This window comes from Grammomys surdaster, unplaced genomic scaffold (genome assembly GCF_004785775.1).
Source record: "Grammomys surdaster isolate TR1022 unplaced genomic scaffold, NIH_TR_1.0 62, whole genome shotgun sequence".
Taxonomy (NCBI): Eukaryota; Metazoa; Chordata; class Mammalia; order Rodentia; family Muridae; genus Grammomys; species Grammomys surdaster.
In genome coordinates, this window is record NW_021604564.1 from 12,053,609 (window position 1) to 12,076,613 (window position 23,005).

Genomic DNA, 23,005 nt, shown 5'->3' on the forward strand with positions numbered 1-23,005 from the left:
TATAGAGTAATAGTGATAAAAACTGCATGGTATTGGTACAGAGACAGGCAGGAAGATCAATGGAATCAAATTGAAAACCCAGAAATCAACCCACACACCTATGGTCACTTGATCTTTGACAAAGGAGCTAAAACTGTCCAGTGGGAAAAGGACAGTGTTTTGCACAAATGGTGATGGTTCAACTGGAGGACAACATGTAGAAGAATGCAAATTGATCCATTATTATCTCCTTGTACAAAGCTCAAGTTCAAGTGGATAAAGGGCCTTCACATAAAACCAGAAACACTGAAACTAATAGAGGAGAAGGTGGGGAAGAACCTCAAATACTTGGGCACAGGGGAAAAGTTCCTGAACAGAACACCAATGGCTTATGTTCTAAGATCAAGAATTGACAAATGGGACTTCATAAAATTGCAAAGCTTCTGTTAGGCAAAGGACACTGTCAATAGGACAAAACAGTAACCAACAGATTGGGAAAAGATCTTTACCAATCCCACATATGATAGAGGGCTAATATCAAATATATACAAATAACTCAAGAAATTAGACTCTAGACAACCAAATAACCCTATTAAAAATGGGGTATAGAACTAAACAGAGAATTCTCAACTGAGGAAACTTGAATGGTTGAGAAGCGCCTAAAGACGTGTTCAGCATCCCTAGTCATCAGGGAAATGCAAATCAAAACAACCCTGAGATTCCCCCCCACACACACACACACCAGTCAGAATGGTGCAGGTTCAACTGGAGGTCAGCATGTAGAAGAATGCAAATCGATCCATTATTATCTCCTTGTACAAAACTCAAGTCCAAGTGGATAAAGGACCTTCACATAAAACCAGATACACTGAAACTAATAGAGGAGAAGATGGGGAAGAACCTCAAATACTTTAGCACAGGGGGAAAGTTCCTGAACAAAACACCAATGGCTATGCTCTAAGATCAAGAATTGACAAATGGGACCTCATAAAATTGCAAAGTTTCTGTAAGGCAAAGGACACTGACAATAGGACAAAATGACAACCAACAGATTGGGAAAAGATCTTTACCAATCCCACATACGATAGAAGGCTAATATCAAATATATACAGAGAACTCAAGAAATTAGACTCCAGACAACCAAATAACCTTATTTAAAGGGTATAGAGCTTAACAAAGAATTCTCAACTGAGGAAACTCGAATGGCTGAGAACCACCTAAAGAAATGTTCAGCATCCTTAGTCATCAGGGAAATGCAAATCAAAACAACCCTGAGATTCCACCTTACATCAGTCAGAATGGCTAAGATTAAAACCTCAGGTGATAGTAGATGCTGGTAAGGGTGTGGAGAAAGAGGAACACTCCTCCATTGTTGGTGGGACTGCAAGATGGTGCAACCACTTTGGAAATCAGTCTGGAGGTTCCTCAGAAAATTGGACAAAGCATTACCTGAGGACCTAGCTAAAACACTCTTGGGCATATACCCAGAATGGATACCTGGGTATCCATCCCATGTGCAGTCACCAAAAGTAGATGCTGATGTGGATGTCAGGAAGTACATGCTGATAAGAGCCTGATATAGCTGTGTCCTTAGAGGTCTACCAGAGCCTGACATATTCAGAGGCAGATGCTCACAGCTAACCATTGAACTGATCATGGGATTCCCAATGGAGGAGTTAGAATGAAAACTGAAGGATCTGAAAGGGTTTGCGGCCCCATGAGGAGAGCAACAATACCAACCAACCAGAGCTCCCAGGGTCTAAACCACTAGCCTGGGAGCACTTAGGGAGGGATCCATGGCTCCAGCTGGATATGTAAGGGAGGATGGCCCTGTCAGGCATAGGTGGGAGAGGAGATCCTTGGTCCCATGAAGGTTGGATGCTGTATGTGGGGGGAATTCAAGGGTGGGGACGTGTGAGTAGGGGTGTAGGTGGGGGCACATCTGCAGAGAAGCTGGAGGAGGGGGGATGGGATAGGGGATTCCTGGGCAGAGGGGGAAATGGGATAAGGGGATATCATCTGAAATGTAAATAAAACATCCAATAAAAAAAGAAAGAAAATTTTCAAAATCTTTAAAAAGAAATGTTCAAAGTCCTTAGTAATCAGGAAAATGCAAATCAAAATGACCCTGAGATTCCACCTTACACCAATCATAAGAACTAAGATCAAAACCTCAGGTGATAGCACATGTTGGTGAGGATGTGCAGAAAGAAAAACACTCCTCTATTGCCGTTGGGATTGCAAGCTGGTACAACCACTCTTGAAATCAATCTGGAGGTTCCTCAGAAAATTGGAAATAGATCTACCTAAAGACCCAGCTATACAATTCTGGGGCACATACTTAAAAGATGACCCCCCCATGCAACAGGGGCATGTGCTCCATTATGTTCATAGGGGCCTTATTTGTGATAGCCAGAAGCTGGAAACAACCCAGATGTCCCACAATGGAAGAATGGATACAGAGAATGTGGTTAATTTATACGATGGAATACTATCCAGCAATTAAGAATGACATAATGAGTTTTGCAGGCATGTAGATGGAACTAGAAAATGTCATCCTTAGTGAATTAACTCATACCCAAAAGGATGTGCATGGTATGTACTCACTAATAAGTAGATATTCATCAAAAAATACAGAATGCCCAGGATACAATCCACAGAATTCAAGAAGTTTAACAAGTTAAAGGGCCCAAGTGAGGATGCTTCAATCCCACTTGGGAGGGAGGAGAGAGCAATCATGGGAGGCACAGGGAGGGAGGAAACTGTGTGAGGGAAGGGACAGGGGAACATGATCAGATATTGGGGTGGGGGACAGGAGTGAAGCCCTAATGGCTAGTAGAAAGAATGGAAACAGGTAACGTCAATAAGTAGTAGGTGTGTACTTCTAGAATGTACCAGAGATCTGGGAGATGACAGACTCTCAGGACTCAAAGGGAGGGACCTTACATGAAATGCCAACAGTGCAGAGAGGGAACTTGTAGAGTCCACCTCTAGTAGAAAGACAGGGCATCAAGTGGCAAGATGGGGTTGCCATCCCACAGTCAAAAATTCTGACCCAGAATTGTTCCTGTCTAAAAGAACTGCAGGGACAAAAATTGAGATGAGACTGAGGGAAAGGAGTTACAGTGACTGGCCCAACTTGGGATCCATCTCAAGGGGAGTCTCCAAGGCTTGACATATTACTGACGCTATGATTTGCTTACAGATAGGAGCCTACCATGGCTGCTAGCATGCTCTCTGATAGGCCCAACAAGCAACTGACTGAGACAGATGCAGATACTTCCACCCAACCAGTGGACAGAAGCTGGAACTTCTGTGGTTGAATTAGGGAAAGTCTAGAAGATGTGGAGGAAGGCAACTCCATTTGATGGCCAGCAGTCTCAACTAACCTGGACCCTCAAGATATCTCAGACACTGAGCCACCAAGCAGGCAGCAGGCACTGGCTGGTCTAAGGCCTCTGACATATACAACAGAAGACTGCCTGGTCTGGCCTCAATGAGAGTAGATGCACCTAACCCTCTTGAGGCCCCAGGGAGTGGGGAGTTTTGGTAGGGTGGGGAGTGAGTGGGGGCATCCTCTTGGAGATGGGGGAGAAGGAATGGGATGAGGAACTGTTGGAGGGTGGACTGGAAGAGGGATAACAACTGGACTGTAAAAAAGGATTAAATATCTTTTTATAAAAAAGAGAAAAATCTCAACAAAATGGACAAATTTCTCAATAAATACCACTTGCTAAAGTTACGTTAAGATCAGATAAACAATTTACATAGACCTAAAACCTCTAAGGAAATAGAAGCAGTCATTAAAAGTCTCCCAATCCCCCCCCACCAAAAGAAAATTCCTGTGCCAGAGTTTTAGTGCAGCATTCTATCAGACTTCCAAGGGAAAGCTAATACCAATACTCCTCAAATTATTCCACAAACTAGAAATAGAAGGAACATTGCCAAATGAGGCCACAGTTACCATGATACCCAAGCTACACAAAGACCTAACAAAGAAAGTGAATTACAGAACAATTTTTTCTCATGAACATTTATGCAAAAATACTCAATAAAATACAAATCAAATCTAAGAATGCATCAAAAATATCATCCACCATGATCAAGTAGGCTTAATAGGGATAGTTCAGCATACAAAAATCTGCCAATGTAATCCAAATAAACAAACTGAAAGAAAAAAAACTCCATGATCATCTTATTAGATGCTGTAAAAGCTTTGGCAAGATCTAACGCCCTTCATTATAAAAGTCTTGGAGAGATCAGCCGACATCAAATTAAGTGGAGAGAAACTCAAAGTAATTCCACTAAAATTCAGAACATGATAAGGCTGGCCACTCTCTTGATATCTATTCAATATAATACTTGAAGTCCTAGCTAGAACAATAAGACAATTAAAGGATACCAATGGATGTAAATTAGAAAGGAAGAAGTCAGAGTATCACTTATTTACAGATGATATGGTAGTATACATAAGTGACCTCAAAAATCCTACCAGGGAACTTCTGCACCTGATAAACACGTTCAGCAAAATGGCTGGATACAAAATTAACTAAAAAAAAAAAAAAAGTCAGTAGCCCTCCTGTTATCAAGGGATAAATGAGCTGAGAAAGAAATCAGGAAAACAACACTAGTCACAGTAGCCAAGAACAATATAAAATATCTTGATGTAACTGTAAATAAGCAATGGACAACTTGTGTGATAAGAACTTCACATCTTTGGAGAAAGAAAGGAATTGAAGAAGATATCAGAAGATAGAAAGATCTCTCATGCTCATGGATCAGTAGGATTAACACAGTAAAAATGCTCTCTACTAAAAACTATGTACAGATTCAACACAGTCCCCATCAAACTCCCAACAGCACAGGCTTAGATTTTTCAAAACCTACTTTAATTAGGGTTTCTTAACTCTTCAACCTCCCTTCTAGCGCACCGTCCACCAGAGACAGGTGAAAAGAAAGATTAATAGGAAACAGGGGTGGGTTGTAGGCCTGTTTAGAAATGGTTCTTTGAGGAAATTCCAATCTTCATTTTCAGCAGTTAGTTCACTAACAAAACCCCAAACATGAATCAGTAGCAGCAGCTCTATCCAGAAGAAACCATGAGTCTTGATTAGCATGAGTCTGTAGAAGTGGCAAAAAGCAGCCAGAATACCTCCCAAAGTTCTTTGGTGCATATCTCTCTATGAAGACACAACAAGCAAAGATCAGCAAAGAAAGCAAGGTGAACCAATGCAAGAGTATCATCAACAAAGACCAGCTTTAATGAAGCCCAAGAAAGCCCAACAAAGAGTTGCAAGGCAAACCAAATACAAGAGTGTCATCCACTGTCTGTTGAGTTATATTTATACTCTTTCCAAACACCATGTGTCATCTCAAGCACCCACTCCAACAGAATGTCACATGCCCTTTCATTAGGCAGCTTCCAGATAAAAAACTCAAGTGTCTGTTCTCAGCAAAATATCCCATCATGTGACTGCTTCAGTAAAACACCCTCTTATAAGAAAATTTCCAGAAGAAAAAATTACCTGACATAACTGAGTTTCCAAAGAAACCAGAAATTCCCACTTTACAACACAATTGTTTACAAAACTTGAAAGAACAATACTCAACTTTATACAGAAAAATAAAACACCCAGGATAGCTAAAACAAATCTGTATGCTAAAAGAACTTCTAAAGGTATCACCATCTCTAATATTAAGCTCTACTACAAAGCAATATTAATAAAAACCACATGACAGTGGCATAAAAATAGGCAGGTTGATCAATGGAATCAAATCAAAGGCACAGAAGTAAATCCACACACCTGTGGACACCTGATTTTTGACAAAGAAGCCAGAAATACACACTGGGGAAAAAAAGATTCTTCAAGAACTTGTGCTAGTAGTGAGATTATGAATTGAAAGAATGCTGCTCTGTTGACCTTTGATGCTGCAGATAATGCCAATAAAATTATCCATGGCCTGATGTCAGTATTTCCATTTTGGTCAAACCTTAGGAATGACATTTATAGCTTGATCAGGCTAGTCCTTCTTGTCCTGGAAATACTTTTATTCCTGCCCATCATGTTAAAGCTTATCTTTAACAACAACAACATGTTGGCAGCCAAAGTACATGGCTTGAACCTGAAAATGGACCCCCAGACAGAGTTATTAAATTAACAGGCTGGCAAGCCAAGGACAGGTAAGATTCTGCACAGAGCCTTACCACCCTAAGACAGAAATGCATTGCCTTTGATAATGCATATTCCATGACAGTTACCAAGAAGGCATTCTTGGTCAGAACAACCTAAGACAGGCTCAGTCTTGTTAATGAAATAAAAAGGGGGGAGAGGTGGAGAACCTTTGGGGCTGCTTGGCAAGAAGCTGACATGGGCAAAGGACAAGGAAAGGGGCTACTTGGCAGGAATGTGACATTGGCCAAGGACAAGGAAGTAGGCTTCAAGCAGGAATCTGACATTAAACTAGAACAAAGTAATCTACGGTAGGAATCTAAATATTAGGCTAGAACAAAGAAGTAATTTCAGACAGAAATTTAAATTTTAGACTAGAACAAGGAAGTAGGCTTCAAACATGAAAATGATCTTGGGCTAGGACAGGAAAGTAGTCTTAGATACTTTGGTCATCCTGATAAGCCTTTAGAAACAGTGATCACTGGAGTGTTCACATAACTGGGTTTATTGCCTTACTTTTTCTTTGACTATTTGTGTTTATTGTATTGCTTGTTCCTTGACTATTTGCATCTATTGTATTGCTAGACCCTCAACCTAGAACTGACCTTAATACATGCATGTAATCAAAATGATATAAAAGCATAAAGGAGGAGGGGGATGGGATAGGGGGTTCTAGGGAGGGGAAATGGGATGACATCTGTATTTTATTTTATTTTATTTTATTTTATTTTATTTTATTTTATTTTATTTTATTGTTTTTGTTTTTCGAGACAGGGTTTCTCTGTGTAGCCCTGGCTGTCCTGGAACTCACTCTGTAGACCAGGCTGGCCTCGAACTCAGAAATCCGCCTGTCTCTGCCTCCCAAGTGCTGGGATTAAAGGCGTGTGCCACCACCGCCCGGCGACATCTGTATTCTAAATAAATAAAATATCCAATAAAAAAGAAATTGTGCTAATGTAATTTGATGTTAGCATTTAGAAGAATGTAAACAGATCTATATTTATAACACTGCACAAAACTCAAGTCCAAGTGGAATAAAGATCTCAACAGAAAACCAAATCCACTGAACCTGATGGAAGAGCAGGCACAAAGATTGATACTTGATAAGTGGGACCTCACAAAACTGAAAAGCTTCTGCACAGCAAAAGACACTGTCAATAGGACAAAACAACTGCCTACAGAACAGGGAAAGATCTTTGCCAACCCCACATCTAGAAAGGAGACATCAACAATTCAAATAATCTAATTAAAAATGGAGTACAGCATTAAACAGAGAATTCTCAAATGGCTAAGAAGAACTTAAAGAAATGTTCAACATCCTTGGTCATCAGAGAAAAGCAAATCAAAACAACTCTGAGATTCCATCTTAAACATGCCAGAATGGCTAAGATAAAAAAACAAAAAACAAAACCAAAGTAAATCCTCAAGTGATAGCGTATGCTGGTGAGGCTGGGGAGCAAAGAGAACACCTCTCCATTGCTGGTAGGAGAACAAACTTGTACAGCCAGATTGGAAACCAACATGGCAGTTCCTTACAAAATTGGGAACAGATCTACCACAAGATCCAGCTATACCACTTCTGAGCATATACCTGAAGGACACTTCATCATACCACAGTGATACTTACTCAACTATGTTCATAGCAACTGTGTTCATAATAGTCAGAAACCACTTAGATATCCCTCCACTGAAAAATGTATGAAGGGAATGTGGTACATTTACACAATGGAGAATTACTCAACCGTTAAAAAAATAATATTGTGAGATTTGCAGGCAAATGGATGAAACTAGAAAAAAAATCATCCCGAGTGAGGTAACACAGACCCAGAAGGACAAACATGGAGTATACTCACTTAAAAGTGGACATTAGCTGTAAAGCATGACCACACTATAATCCATAGACCCAGGGATGCTAAGTAACAAGGAGGGCTCAAGAAGGGATGGGCACATGAATCTTTCTGGGAAAGGGAAGTAGACTGCAGGTGGAGGAGGTGGGGGACAGGGACAGGAAGGATTATGGTGAAGAAGGGTGGAGGGAGAGAGTACTGGGAGAGACAACTGGAATTAGGGAGCATCTTAGGGATGAGCTAGAAACCTAGTGCAATGGAAACTCCCAGGAATCTAAGAGGGTGACCCTAGCTAAGACTCTCAGCAATGAAGGCTATGGAGTCTGAACTGGCCAGCTCCTGTAACCAGGTGATACTTCCAATGGAGGGGCTGGGACACCAACCCTGCTACAAAGCCTTTGATCTACAATTTGTCCTGCCTGCAAGATGTATGATTGCAGATTGAATTGGGAGCCTTTACGCAAACATGGCTTCCAAATCTCTTATTTGAATATGACCCAAACTTTCAGGAAAACTGTAAGAAAATACAAGTAAAATTAATTCTATAATTTTCCAGATTAATTTCGTGTGTGTGTGTGTGTTTGTTTGTGTGTGTTATATTCACATGAATGTACTAGTTGGTGCATCTGTCCCCATGTGCAAATGTGCAGGCCAGAGCAGGACATCTGCCTCGAGACACTGCCTCTTCCTGGATTGTAAGCTTGCCATTTATGCTAGCTTTTAGGCTGGTTAGTGAACAGTTGACATATGCCTGTTCCTCAGCCACCACCACCAAAAAAACCTGGAGTCAGCTGCAGACATGCAGACATGCCTAGTTTCTTACTTTGATGGGTTTAAACTTAGGTCTGAATAAATTCTGAGCAATCGCTCTTAATCCCTGAGACATTTCCCCAGCCCCAGATTCATTAGTTCTTTACAGCTCTGTGCCTTATCATTTGTTCTATCTGTCCACAAATGGGGACACACACGAGTACACGTGTGCACACTCACAACACAATAGTTTCTTAAACAAATGAGAGTAACTTGCATATATCACAGTTGAGTGTGTACTTCTAAGCATCAAGCTATTCTTTTCTATAGTTATCAAGCTCAGAAACTTGATGTCAATCTAATAATTCTACTCATTCCGCTACTCAAATCTAAGTGTGTCAGCTGTGATAGCTCTGGCTCTGTGGGAAACAAGGAGCAGCGTTTAGTCATTTTGCTTCTTTAGATCCTGGTTTTCTGATTCACAACCATGCCAGGAGCACCCACCTCATCTCACGCTTGTTTGGTTGCTTCCACTTATAAAACACTGGGCTCTAGCTTTACTTTGTCTTATATCACAGTCTTTAAGGAATTGTTAAATCAAGTATTTACTTGGAGTTTGATTTCTTGTGATTTCATTTAGGATTTTGCATTCCTAACTAGAATATGAAATACACACATAGGCACATGTATTTACAGGCATCTCAGCAGAAAGTGGTAGTCTATGAAACTCCAGGGGCCATAGAAATGACCCTTTTTGACCAAATGGTTCCTCTCCATTTCAGGTCCAATGTGCTTTGTCTCCTTTTTCTGAACAGCTGGACACATTTTGCTTTTCTGAAAGATCTCAGCCCTTTCAAGATGCAGTTCAGATGCTCCATCCTCAGAGAAATCTCAAGCATGGTGTAACAAATTTCTCCTTATAATAGGCTTCTTGTAAATGCCCCTTAAATGCACCTGCAGTACTATGCTAGACTAGTTTACATAACTGTGTCTTCATTTCTAGATTAGAGGCTTATGCACTCAGAAGCTGTCTGGGTTGTATCTATTTTGTTAATAGCAGTGTTTGATATGTATTTAGATAGAGTTTTATGTAGATTATATATCATGCAGGGCTGGATCAATTTCTATAAAACCCTCTATTGCTTCTTGATAACACAGTACAGATTTGTTTATATTTTATCTATTTTTAAATTTATTTATCTATTCATCTATTTATTTAGTTTGTGCCACATGAAGGTCATTCATATGCACATGTAGATTCTGAGGCTGGAGCTCTGGTCATCAGATTTGGAGGCTAGCTGAGTTATCTTGTTGGCTCTGGATTTGTCGATATTTTAGAGAAATTTGAAGTCAACTTGGTACAAAGTCTGTAATGCATCAGTGCAATTAAGCCACAGAGTGGTGAATTCACAGGCAAACTGCGAGTCAAACTTCTTTCATGCAACTTTTTTTCATTGTGAATCTCTTATGTACCTCTTATGCACACACTCATTTTCCTGTCTTACCGACTTGTGTACTAACAATTTAGGTGATAGAGAAGGCAGTAAGCCATCTAGCAAAGGCATGCGGTATTGCACTCCTGTATGCCAAAAAACAAACAAACAAACAAAAAAACCAAACCCTGTTAATGATTGATCTGCATTTTGGTGGGGGGTCTCCCTCTGTCTTCACTGAGGCGCAGGACTGACTGAATTGTTGAAAAAGGCTTCAGGGTTGAGGAGGCAGATCAGAACTTTTAGCTACACACTTGAACGACCCGAGCGCTGGCCGAGGTGCTGAACAGTTCCCGTTAGAGCCCGGGAACCATGCAGAGGGACTTCTGAGTTCTCAAAGGGTCTTCTCAATTTATCAGGAGTGGATTCCCAGATCTGGAGAGAAGATGGGCAGGCCATTCTCAGAAGACCTTTGCTAGTACTGAGATGCACCGAGATTCATTCCCATCGGATGAAAAATCCCCTATCTCACTAGCAACCAGGAAGCAACGCTAGCCCTTATTAATTTGTCAAATGGCTCATGCATCTCTGATGTTTGGCTTCCACCCCCAATGATCCTCACGCTGTCTAGCATTTTACAAAGAAACAACAGCAAACTAAAGCTCCGAAGGTTGGAGCTCTTGCCCGGAAAAAAAATCGCAGCGTCTAAGTAGCCGATTTCTCCAAATCAAGCTTTTAAGAAGCATAAGTTTACTGCTAACCCTCGACGTGCGCCAGCCCTGGCAGCACAGACTGCTTCTGCTCCTGCACTTGCCACATATTTTCCCCTGTGTTGGGGCTTTGCGGCGTTCCTGTCTCGCCCCTAGTTTACTTCAGACAAAGGTGGCTTTTATGCTCACTCAGCATACCCCTCAACCACACCAAGTCCGAGGGCTGGGATTTAGAACAGGGCTTTCGCACACTTGGTGAGTGAATCAGCTCTGGTCTTGATCAGTGACTTCACGCTTTTAAAAATCTGGACGAACACCCACTGGGGTGTGTTCTTAGATTGCCCTAAGCTTTTCCCAGTTGCGCACTGTCTCCTCTGATTTGAATACAAATAGAAGTCCCTCTGCCCTTCTTTCTCTACCAAGAGTCATACTAGTTTTTTTTTCTCCTGACCAATTCGACCCTCTGTGAAGGAAGAGCTTTGATCCGGCCGCTGAAGGCATGCTTCTCTAAGGTCTCCTCCCTTCTTTACTCTACCCAAATGACCTATCCTTCCCGGCCACCCTAGCGCCCAAGAGTGGAGAGAGAGGAGTCCTCACACTCGCTTCGCAGCGCCTGCCTTCCGCAGAGCCCACGCACTCGGACGCTGTGGGGAGTACGACATGCTGCTGGGTCGAGATCTCCAGTGCCAGGCAGTGCTGGTGGCGCTGCTCTGGTGATAAGGTGACAGGTAAGTGAGTGCGTGTACGGTCGAGGCTGTACTGGGAGACTGGGACTGTGTGTGGGCGGGGGAGATAGTGGGAAGCGGGAAGAAAAGAGAGATGAGAGAGGGAGGAGAGAGGAGGAAGGGAGGGAAATAGGGAGAGGCGCGCACTGGGTCACTCTCTTCCTTTCATCACTAATGTCTGCACCTCCATTCCACCTTCTCCCAGGCTTCTCACTTCTCTCTTCTCCAAGCATCCTTCCTGCCGCCTCCGGCGCCCATTCCTTCCTCCGCCGCCCCCACTCTCCCGCGCCTAAAAGGACCTCCTGGGGGTGTGCAGATTTCTACCCGGCTGCGACCCGAAGCCTAGTAACATGTGGAACGCGACGCCCAGCGAAGAGCCGGAGCCTAACATCACCCTGGACCTGGACTGGGACGCTTCCCCAGGCAACGACTCACTGTCTGAGGAACTGCTGCCGCTGTTCCCCGCGCCGCTGCTGGCGGGCGTCACCGCCACCTGCGTGGCGCTCTTCGTGGTGGGCATCTCGGGCAACCTGCTCACCATGCTGGTGGTGTCCCGCTTTCGCGAGCTGCGCACCACCACCAACCTCTACCTGTCCAGTATGGCCTTCTCCGATCTGCTCATCTTCTTGTGCATGCCGCTGGACCTCGTCCGCCTCTGGCAGTACCGGCCCTGGAACTTCGGCGACCTGCTCTGCAAACTCTTCCAGTTTGTCAGCGAGAGCTGCACCTACGCCACCGTCCTCACCATCACAGCGCTGAGCGTCGAGCGCTACTTCGCCATCTGCTTCCCTCTGCGGGCCAAGGTGGTGGTCACCAAGGGCCGCGTGAAGCTGGTCATCCTTGTCATCTGGGCCGTGGCCTTCTGCAGCGCGGGGCCCATCTTCGTGCTAGTGGGCGTGGAGCACGAGAACGGCACAGATCCCCGGGACACCAACGAGTGCCGGGCCACCGAGTTCGCTGTGCGCTCTGGGCTGCTCACAGTCATGGTGTGGGTGTCCAGCGTCTTCTTCTTCCTACCGGTATTCTGCCTTACTGTGCTCTACAGTCTCATCGGGAGGAAGCTGTGGCGGAGGCGCGGGGATGCAGCGGTGGGCGCCTCCCTCAGGGATCAGAACCACAAGCAGACAGTGAAGATGCTTGGTGAGTCCCGGCACCCTGTGGCCTTTCTCCCCACTGCTTGCCCTTCTCCAGGGCCCTCTATTTCTGTTACTCATCATCTCCGTCTCTCCAAGTCTCTCAAGTCTCTGTCTGTCTCTGCCCCTCTCACCTTGGTTCTTGGTCTCACTGCTTTTCGTTTTCTTCGTCTTTTCCTGTATCAGCTCCACGAAAAAGCCCCTCATATTGGCCATTCTTTATAATGAGCATTACTCTGGAAAACTTGGTCCAAGATACTTCACACGGTTGATTGAGGTCCCTAGTTGTTAACGGTGAGGTTCAGCTTCCTGACTCACATAGAATTTGTGGTTATCCAAGTAATATTAAGGTAAGCAGGCAGGCATTGGGTTTAGACATTGCTCCATTGTAAATCTAACCAAAAATTTGGGTCACTCTGTTAAAGACGATTTATAGATATGTTTTGTTTGTTTTCAATTTGGGGATTTATTTTCTGCCATGTATCTTTCTCAGATAATTACATCCACTCTGTTTATTCTGTGGTTCTGCAAGGTGGGGGGGGTGTCAACACTGGGGCCTTCTTTTTCTTGTTTCTGTATTTGTCTCCCCAGTAGCATAGCCCAGGGTAGAGTGGAGACACCATCCTTTTCTCAAGTCCTTCCGGAACCTCTGGGTACAGGGTCACAGCTGGGTGTACTGAACAGTTACTCCATAAACTGCTTCCCTAAAGGCATGTACTTGGCGTAGTAAAGTCATGAAGACAGTGCTCATATCCAAGAGGAACCTCTGACCTCACTTCCCAAGGCATTTCATGTTTACTGACATTTAATACTTGCTAGTTTTTGCAGGATGATCGTTCATTTGCAATTTTATTATGTTCAAAGTCTGCATATCAAAATGATAGAGATTTCCCCAGGGATGCCAGATTTTTGTTTCCAGACTAGTGATATGTACCACACAGAGGGCTAGCCACCTTGCTACTGTGGTGTGTCAGCTTCGCCTATGTAACTTAGTCCTAAGGAGAGGTTACTAATAACCTCCAGTTTTGTAAATTACTAATCTCCTCACTGGCATCTCAATGCCAATTCCATTGTCACCTTTCATGGAAATTTGAAGGGGACCATTAAAATGGCACAAAGGACCAGAACAATATTTTTCTCTCATTTCTGAATTTTAAAAACAATCTAAAAATTTTGACTTCTCAAAGAAAGTATCTTACATGAGTAAAATGAAGCCTTGGGTATGTAGTAATTACTGTTGTCTGGCTTAACTGCCGCCCCCCCCCCCACTTTATTTATATCTTTTAGAGATGTCATAGCCTTGTCTTCTCAGTAGCTACTAATTCCAATTCTATTGTAAAACTTACTTTAAGCATCTGGCTTCAATGGTCCACTAAACATAACAAAGCCCTGTCCTAAAACAGAAAGAAAATGGAAGACAGGGAAAGAAAAAGCAGGTCCTTTCCCCATTCCCTTACCTACAGAATTGAACTTATTGAGTCTATACAAGAGCCGCTGAATCTGCCTTTCTTAAGCATGCCCACAAGGGTGTCCCTGGAGCTATTGCTTAATGCTAAAGTATTTACTGGGCATGCTTGACCCTAGCATGGAGGCAGAGAAGTGCTCCTGGGAACATTGTGAAGGTGAAGACAAAACACCTTGTTTCATTCATATTTGTGTTCTGTGTAAGGCATGTAAATAGAGGATAATCATTAATGATAAACTATTTAGTTGGGTCATCATGCTAAGTCAGTCACAAAGCCAAGTAGTTATCACACAGAAAGACTGGGAAGCTCAGTGTCGGTCTGACAGTCTCACTGTGTGCTATAATGTTAGAACAGACGGAGGCAGTATTTATGTGAAGAGCAGGGTGTCATGTTTTCCTGTGTCAAAGAGCAAGACATGTTTGTCAGTGGTCATGCCACTCATGGAGAAAAGAGAGCCAGGACTTAAAATTGTGAAGTGATTTGTGCCTGCCCAGCCCTGATGGTCTCTGTCTGTGTGCCCCCAGCTGTGGTGGTGTTTGCTTTCATCCTCTGCTGGCTGCCCTTCCACGTGGGAAGATATCTCTTTTCCAAGTCCTTCGAGCCCGGCTCTCTGGAGATCGCTCAGATCAGCCAGTACTGCAACCTGGTGTCCTTCGTCCTCTTCTACCTCAGCGCTGCTATCAATCCCATTCTGTACAACATCATGTCCAAGAAGTACCGGGTGGCGGTGTTCAAACTTCTAGGATTTGAATCATTCTCCCAGAGAAAGCTTTCCACTCTGAAGGATGAGAGTTCCCGGGCCTGGACAAAGTCGAGCATCAACACATGACACCGCATGCATCGCATCTCTCTGTCATCGCTCATTGCTCCACACCAGAAGCCATAGCCACGCGGGACTTGGGAGGAGGCAGAAAGTCAGTTTGGGGGTTAGAGACAAATGGATCTGGAAACAATTGGGGTGGGGAGTAGAGCCAGATGGGCAGGGTCCGTGCAGATTGATCTGCTTGTGCGCCCACTCATGTGCAACCCCTGCACACCTGTGTCTGTGATTTTTGCATTTGGAGCTACTGGCAGCTTTGCAGCTCAGAGGAAGGAATGGCGCAGAGCAGGCAACGGCTTTCCTTCTTGGTGTGTAACACTAAACCCCATTTGCTTTCCTCATCATAATAGAAATGAAATGAGATTACAAACAACAACTTAAGACATGACCTTTCAAAGCTAGCAGACTCCACAAAGCTCCATCACATGCACCCCAAAGCACCATAGCGTAAGACATATATGTAATCAATAGGTAATGATTGATGAGAGCTATCCATTCCTTCCTCAGCATGATAATTCTGAAATCTAGTATGTTCCCTATACTTGCAGTCCACTTGCAGGTGGGTGGTTAGTTTCATTAGTAATATTTGATGCATTTCATTTAAGCAAGGAAAAGTAGATCCAATGGCTTAAGTTGAGTGAGTACACTTAAAACTTTTAAGTGACATACTTTACAAAGTTTTTGTTTTAATTCAGAGTTAATTAAAATAAGCAATTCAGTTCTTCAGTTGTATTAGGTATATTTCAGACAAATATGGCTAATGGTTCTCGTACAAGGCAGACACTCCAGAGTACATGCAAAAGGTTATTGATCTCACATAAAAGTTTAAAAATATGTACCTGTTCCTTTCAACTGTTTTTTTTAAATATTATGTTAGTATACCAGCATTTTAGAGTAATAAATCCTAAGGTCACACCTAAATGCTCTACCCTCATGATGGGACGAGAATAGAATACATCTAAAAATTAAGTTATACATTTAAAAACTACATTTAATTGCATGCATCAATTCAGGAAGTGAAATATTATAAAAACCATAGCTAATCACAGATGGCCTTTTTTGACTTAATATTTGAACTAATTGTAATCATGTATGAATAAGGTAATTATTTTTTCTGGCCAGCTTATATAACCTAAAGAGTATCAGAGAGGTTTAAATGGTAAGGCAGGCTCAGAATTTCCCCAATATTTCTGCCTCTTGCTATTCAAAACTTTAAAAAAAATGTAATAATTTATTTCAACTTGACTCTGCCATATCCAATCTCCAAGGTAGTGTTGCTTTCCACGTGCCACGGCTTAGCTGCTAGACACAGCAGAGTTCTAGTCTCCTCCCTCGTCAGAATTATGAATGTGTGCACCTTTCAATAAATATTGTGCATTTGGGTTCTAAAATTTTAATTTTCATTTATAAAGGTATTCCTCTCTATATTCAACAGGATGACCTAAATCTATGATTCCAAAGTGATTGCTTTCATTCTGTGAGCGGCTCTTACTGAAAGGACTGTTTAGGCCATTTAAGGAAGTTAATGTCATGATTGTTTTGCACCTGCTTAAAAGGAAAGATTATTATGCTAAAGTTATAGGTTGCCTATTTATATTGTAAACATCAAAAGCCAATCATAACTTGAAGTACTTTTAAAGGAATAATTTTCAAATCCATTTGGACAAAAATTCCATTTTCAAGTTTTCATTTTCAAATCCATTTGGACACTCTAAACACACAACGTTGACAATTCTGTTAATTCTTGGGAGTGTGTCGGCAAGCACATGGGCACATTCAGTTCCATGACATACGTAGTAGGCATCTGCCACCTATCCCCTCAATACTGCTCAGCAAATTAAAAGGAGGCATTTTGGTTTTCTGAAGCTTCAGAATTGTGTCTATAAATGCATTACACTTGAAAGGAAACAAGTTTTAAAAATATAATGTTTATCACTGCTTTGGTGAGAAATGAGCCCAACTTCTGATTAGTTTTTTAATCTCTTCACTGGCTCTATCTCTTGGGGTCCATACTAGAAGTCCTGAACTCATATCCTAAGAATGAATTACAGAGAAAGGGCCACCCTGCTTTCCACTGGTTAACCCGAAAAGTGGAAGGATGTGTTTAGAGAAAGGAATCTCTAATTTGCCCTCTCCAATTATTACCTTTTTAAAAATTGCTTGCAAGTTCTTTATGTTATTACATTTCTTATTTTGTTTAAGACTCAGGGCAAAAGAAAATTACGCTGAATCAAATTGTTTGGGAAAGCTAATCTCTAGTCAACATTTTGGATGTGTCTCCTACATTCTAAGCTCCAAGAACTTAACAAGCCAAAGATTTTATTTATTCTTAGCGATCTCACAATCATCTCTGTGTTCTGTGGCTGTGGATAATAGAGAAAGGTGTTTGAGTTATGGAGTCGACATCTTTAGCGGGCACTATATCAAATGTCTCCACCCCAAGACTACAATGAGCCATTCAGCCTACTGGTGTGCCATGTTCTTTCTTGGTTGCAAACATATTTGATGGGCTGTCACTACAATCTTTGTAGACAGAGCTAATATGTCTCCTAGTGAGAATCATGCTGAAGGCATTCAGGAAGGAAAGAAGCCAGCTTCTCTTTTTTCCTTATTTCCATTGCCCTGGTTACCCACAAGTCAGGTTCTGTCATAGTTTAGACAGTCTCAAAGTCAAGGTCCTGTTCCTCAATATAGTCAGTAACTGTTACATGAACAGGAACGTTTTGAATGATCACTTTAAACATGCATGCCTGCCAACTATTTTAAACTGAAAATTCGAGCTGGGTTTGGTGGTACATTCTTGTGACTCCGGCACTTGAGAAACTGAGGCAAGGGAATTACCAGGAGTTCAAAGACTGCCTGAGTTGTTTAGTAAGTTCCACTACTGCCTGGGATACAGAGTGAGACCCAATCTCAACAAGCAAGCAAGCAAGCAAACAAACAAACAATAATGTTAAAAATCTGTGGTAAGAAAATTTAGAATCACTTCTAGCTCTTCCTATGCCTAGAAAAAAGCATTTCCCAGTGAACTCTTAGCTGCAGTGCAGGCTGATGTGGTGAGCTGTTGTGATGGATAGACTTAGCAGTCTAGATTTTCCCCTTGCAAATGCTTTTGTTAACTCATTCTGTCTTTTTAAAATTTATCCATATACTTGAATTTAATATCAAAAAAGAAAAACTATGAGATTCTGTGCAAGACTGGTGCCTACACCTTTGTCTCTTAAAGAGCAGTCTGTACCTCTTTAAAACATTGCATAATATTTACATATACAGAATGCTCTTGTCACAATGTGTAAGCGAATGGAGTAATTGTGCTTTCAGAAACTCTGTATCTAGTATAAATAACAGCATCACAAGAAAGAGATGGCCTCCTGGAAGACACTCTATGTCTAACTTGATTTGTTAGCTAATGAGTCACTTGTGACTTCTTTGCAATTTGAACTGACAGTAGCTGGCTGGTCCAAGAGTAAGTTGCACAGATGATCAGTGACAAGTGGGAGTTCAGTGACTTGGGAGTGTAATCTATTTATCTGCTATTCAAGATCAACCGGAAATTACACAGTAGCAACACAGACCCCCAATAGTAAGCTCATACCACGTCTGAATTATTATTTTTTGGATACAATTATCCAAGTCTTTGTAATAATATAAATACGAAGCAGTTAGGAGGAAGATTTTGATGGGGTTGATTTTTGTGGTTTTCCTTCTTTACTCTAATGCTTTTGGGGTACTGGAAGTAGTGATATAGGCTGGCAGCATTGTTACCTTATTTCGTCAGTGTTGTGTGTTTATGTCCCTGCTATTGTTTGACCACTTACTGGAATTTCCACCAATACTTTATGCCTTTATTGTACGTACCTTTGCTCAAAAGACTGTCAGCTACTCTCAAAATTGGAAAAAAAAAAAGGAAAAGAAAATTTTCAGAAACATGACTCATGAAGACGGCCCGAAAGTTCAGCCAAAATAGTCACAAACATCTCCCAAGCACAGAGAGAAAAAGCACTGGGGGGAAACAGCTTAATAGAGTTCCTTAGTCCTAACAGTTCAAACCCCAAATCACATATATAGCTTAAACCATAAAAATGTTTATTGTCTTCGCATTTAGCCTTGAGAATCTAATGTATTAGAAAGCGTTTGTTCCAGTAGCTATTTCTAAACACCATAGCAGTATCACAGATATATGGTGTAGCTTGGCACTACTGACTGGCCTATTTATGTCACCGTAGTGTGTCAGAAACATCACCAGGGATATTTTGGATTCTTTCTTCAAAGGCGTTTGTATGTGTTAACTAAGACTTCGCTGTAGCTTTCATGTACGTGTCTAATAGAATTTATGTTTCTTTTCCTTGGATATAATAACCAAATGATTGCTTAATAAATATCTTTTAAAATCATGCAGTCTGTGTATTGACAGTTAGGAGTCTGTGAGTTACTCTCCTGCCAGTGGGTCCTTGTTTTAGCTGTTTCGTCCATTGCATGTCGGAGATTGGCAGCTTTAAGGAGCTGTCTGTCACAACAAGCTGTGTTTTCCCTAGGGATTCAGTGTTTGATGGAGAGCCTTGAACCCAGTTTGTGTCAGAGCAGTGGCACTTGTGACAGGCTGTGATTCCACACTCAACACTTCTCAGACTCTTGCAGCCTGTCCCCCAAAGCCATGTGTGTGTCTGTGTGCTGTTGATCTGTGACCCAACAACCTCAAGTCCTTCCAGGAAGAGACAGAGCCCCTGATCCTCTTTCACTCAGCAGCTCCTCACCTAGGTTGGTCAGATGGGAATTTAAAGGCCAGATGTATGTGTGCCATCCAGATGCTGGATTTCAGACATCTGGATCCCAGGGGCCAGAAAACTGAGAGCCCAAATTAGAGAACTCGTTATTATCATCAATTTACATTTGCTAATTAAAAGGCATTAGAGTGGTCACTACCCAGATAGGGACCATCTTTAGTTTGAATCTCTCTCTCTCTCTCTCTCTCTCTCTCTCTCTCATCTCAAGGTTCTCACCTTGACTTCCTGCCCCAACTCCCTCCAATGATGAACAGTGATAATAGAAGCATAAGCCAAATAAGCCCTTCCCTCTTCAAGTTTCTTTGGTCATGGAGTTTCATTGCAGCAATAGAAACCCTAACTAAGACACTGAGGGATGATTCGGAGGGTGAGATCCTTTCTGTGACAGCAAGAAGAAAAATCACCAGCATCCATGCAAAAGCCAGTCATGGCCATATGTATGTGTAACCCCAAATTTAGGGGCAAAGACAAGCAGATCCTGGAAGCTTGCTGGTCAGCCAGGCTAGCCTCAAACAGCAAGCTCCACAGGCAGTGAGACCATATCTCAAAAATAACCTTGAGATCATTGAGGATGACGCTCAGCCTCCTCTTCCAGGCTCTTCATACACACATATGCACACTCACACGCACATGCATACACACATACATGTACACTCTACTAGTGCTTGTTTTAGTTAGCTTACGAAATAATAGGCATAGCCATGATATATATATATATATATATATATATTTGATTTGTCATTCTGCTTTACTTGTTCTGAACATTTCTGCAAAGGAGCTCTGACAACCGGTAAACTGAGTCACCACTGTGTAGAGATGGCTTTCCCCCACTCCTGTGCCAGCCCTGCTCTTGTGTCTCAGCTTCTGTTATCTTGTGGGACTCTGAGGTGCTTGGCTCCAGGGAGGAGCACAGACCTAGGGAAGTGTCTTCCCAACTGGAGCTCAGAGCCTGGGCTGCTGCCATCTCTCAGATCTCTCAGTAGAATACCAGCTGCTCCCTAGCTGCTCTCAAGCTGGAAGACAGCCAGCCTCATTTGCATTCCAGTTCCTGCAGATGTAACTGTCCCGCAAGTTCCTTAACCTTCTGCTCCTCATGTAAGCAGTAGTAACTGATCAGGTGTTCATTGAGTTGTCACAGTTAGTATTTTATCACTTAGCAAAGACATTTGAGCCCCACCTCTGGCCATGCTCTGTTACCTGCACAAACTTCCCAGCAATTTTATTGTGAAGAGAGGCTCCAACAGCAGCTGCACACTTAGCAATACTTGGTAACTCCTCTGGCTGAGATATTAACCATGTACTGGGAAGCTTGCCAAAATGGAGCAGATAGGGGAGGTGGAGACAGAGGGCTCCCTGGGCTCCCTGGGCTTCAAAAATGAGGTGGATGGCACCTAAGGAATGACACCTGGGGTTGACCTCTGGCCTAAATACATACATACATACAGACATACATACATACATACACACACACACATAAACACACACATGCACACACACACACACACATACACACACACACACAGAGAGAGAGAGAGAGAGAGAGAGAGAGACATACATATATACACAGAGACAGACACACACACACAGACACACACACACACAGACACACACACACAGAGAGAAGTGTACATTCACTTACATACAGATATACTTTTCGGAAGCCCCTTGCTTCCTCTCCCAGTAGACACAGTTACCTTTACTCCTGGGTGAAAGTATAATTTAGGCTCAGGAGGATGTGGAAGAAGGTGGAGCCTAGTGAGCGTTCTGCATCTCTAGCAGCATATCGATATGCACAAGCCATTGCTCACTACCTAGATCTGAGTAATCAGAACTTCTGTCAATCAGGTTCTTCCATTCGAAGTCTAACTTCCAGAAAGAGGCTCATGCAGTATGCATTGGCTTTGATTTTATGTGTGACTTCATTACTGATCAACTAGTCATGTGACACTAGACAATCCCTGACACCAGGATCTCTATGCCCCAGATGACTTGAGCACAGTGGGAATCCCCAAATTGCCTTCTTTTTGTCATTGTTAACTGAAGTCAGATATCTTACTACTATCGATTGTCCCAGCTAACTCTCTTTCCCACCACAATTTGTTGGGTTGATACAATGTTTCCAATTTGGTGTTTTGTTTTGAGACAGTCTCACTGTATCGCCCATATCGGCCTCAAACTCAGTCTCTGAAGTGCTGGGATTACAGGGGTCCACCACCATCCTGAGCCAGTTTGAGATTCTTTATAGAAGATTAAAACTCTACACCAGTGTGAAGATACCTGAATGCTGAGTCCTCACGTGGTTTTTGGACCTTCCTCCTCCTCCTCCCAGTGCTGACAGGAGCTTGACCTCCATCTGTCAGGACATTATTCAGTGGCTGGGCTTTGTAGACTCTTTCAAAGAATCCAGCTTAGTTTTGAGAGAAACCGAATGTTGTATTGCAGGTACATTTATCAGTTTAGGTAAGTAGTTACATTAACGGGGGCACATGCACTTGCACACATAATCTACTTGCATACAGCTTGGCTCACACAGATCGTTGGACCAGAAGTGTCACATTGTGTTACAGTGTGGATTTGTGACACATGGCATAGTTTGGCCCGAACATCTGTGAGGGACCCTGAGATGCTGACAGAAAATGTTGAACACAAGGAACCTGCCTCAGGACCCCTCTCATCCCTATGCAAGAACGTAGAACACAGAACTGTTGGCCTCTTTGAATGGAAGAAATCCAAGTCATAGTAAGTTATTACATACTGAATAAATGTTGAAAGAGATGTGTTTTAAGCTTCCCAATACAAAGAATAATAAGTGTTTCTAAGGAGACAGAAATGCTACTTAGTCTGATTTGATTATTACATATTACATACATGCCTCAGATAACCATGCCCTATCCCGTTAACAGGTATGATTCTGTATGTCAATTTTTAAAAAGTACTGAGTAAATTGTTTAAAAGAATAAGTTGGGCTGGACGTGTGGCTCAGTTGGTAGAGTGTTTGCCTGGCAGGCAAATGGTCTGGATCTGACCTCAGCTGTAATCCCAGCACTAGGGGTGATAGAGGGCAGAGGACCAGAAGCTCAAGGTCAGTTTTGAATATGTAGTAGTAGTTGTGAGGCCAGCTTGAATTACATGAGAACATGCTTGTTTGGCTTTGTTCTTAAAGAAAGTAATTGTAGCTTTTCGCCAAG

At 42.4% G+C, this 23,005-nt stretch overlaps 1 protein-coding gene across 1 annotated transcript; it reads left to right on the forward strand.

The window, feature by feature from the left end:
• Nucleotides 1–11,964: 11,964 nt before the first annotated feature.
• Nucleotides 11,965–15,299, forward strand: Ghsr (growth hormone secretagogue receptor). The gene is made up of 2 exons (XM_028764884.1): nucleotides 11,965–12,754; nucleotides 14,738–15,299. The coding sequence occupies exons 1-2, from the start codon at nucleotides 11,965–11,967 to the stop codon at nucleotides 15,040–15,042; spliced, it is 1,095 nt and encodes a 364-aa protein (XP_028620717.1). The 3' UTR covers nucleotides 15,043–15,299.
• The last annotated feature ends 7,706 nt before the right edge of the window (nucleotides 15,300–23,005 follow it).

Bases quoted from the DNA above. Each gene is read 5' to 3' on its own strand.
- Ghsr (XM_028764884.1), top strand. From the start codon at position 11,965: ATGTGGAACGCGACGCCCAGCGAAGAGCCGGAGCCTAACATCACCCTG. The intron at 12,755-14,737 runs GTGAGTCCCGGC...GTGTGCCCCCAG, and splicing joins GCAGACAGTGAAGATGCTTG to CTGTGGTGGTGTTTGCTTTC.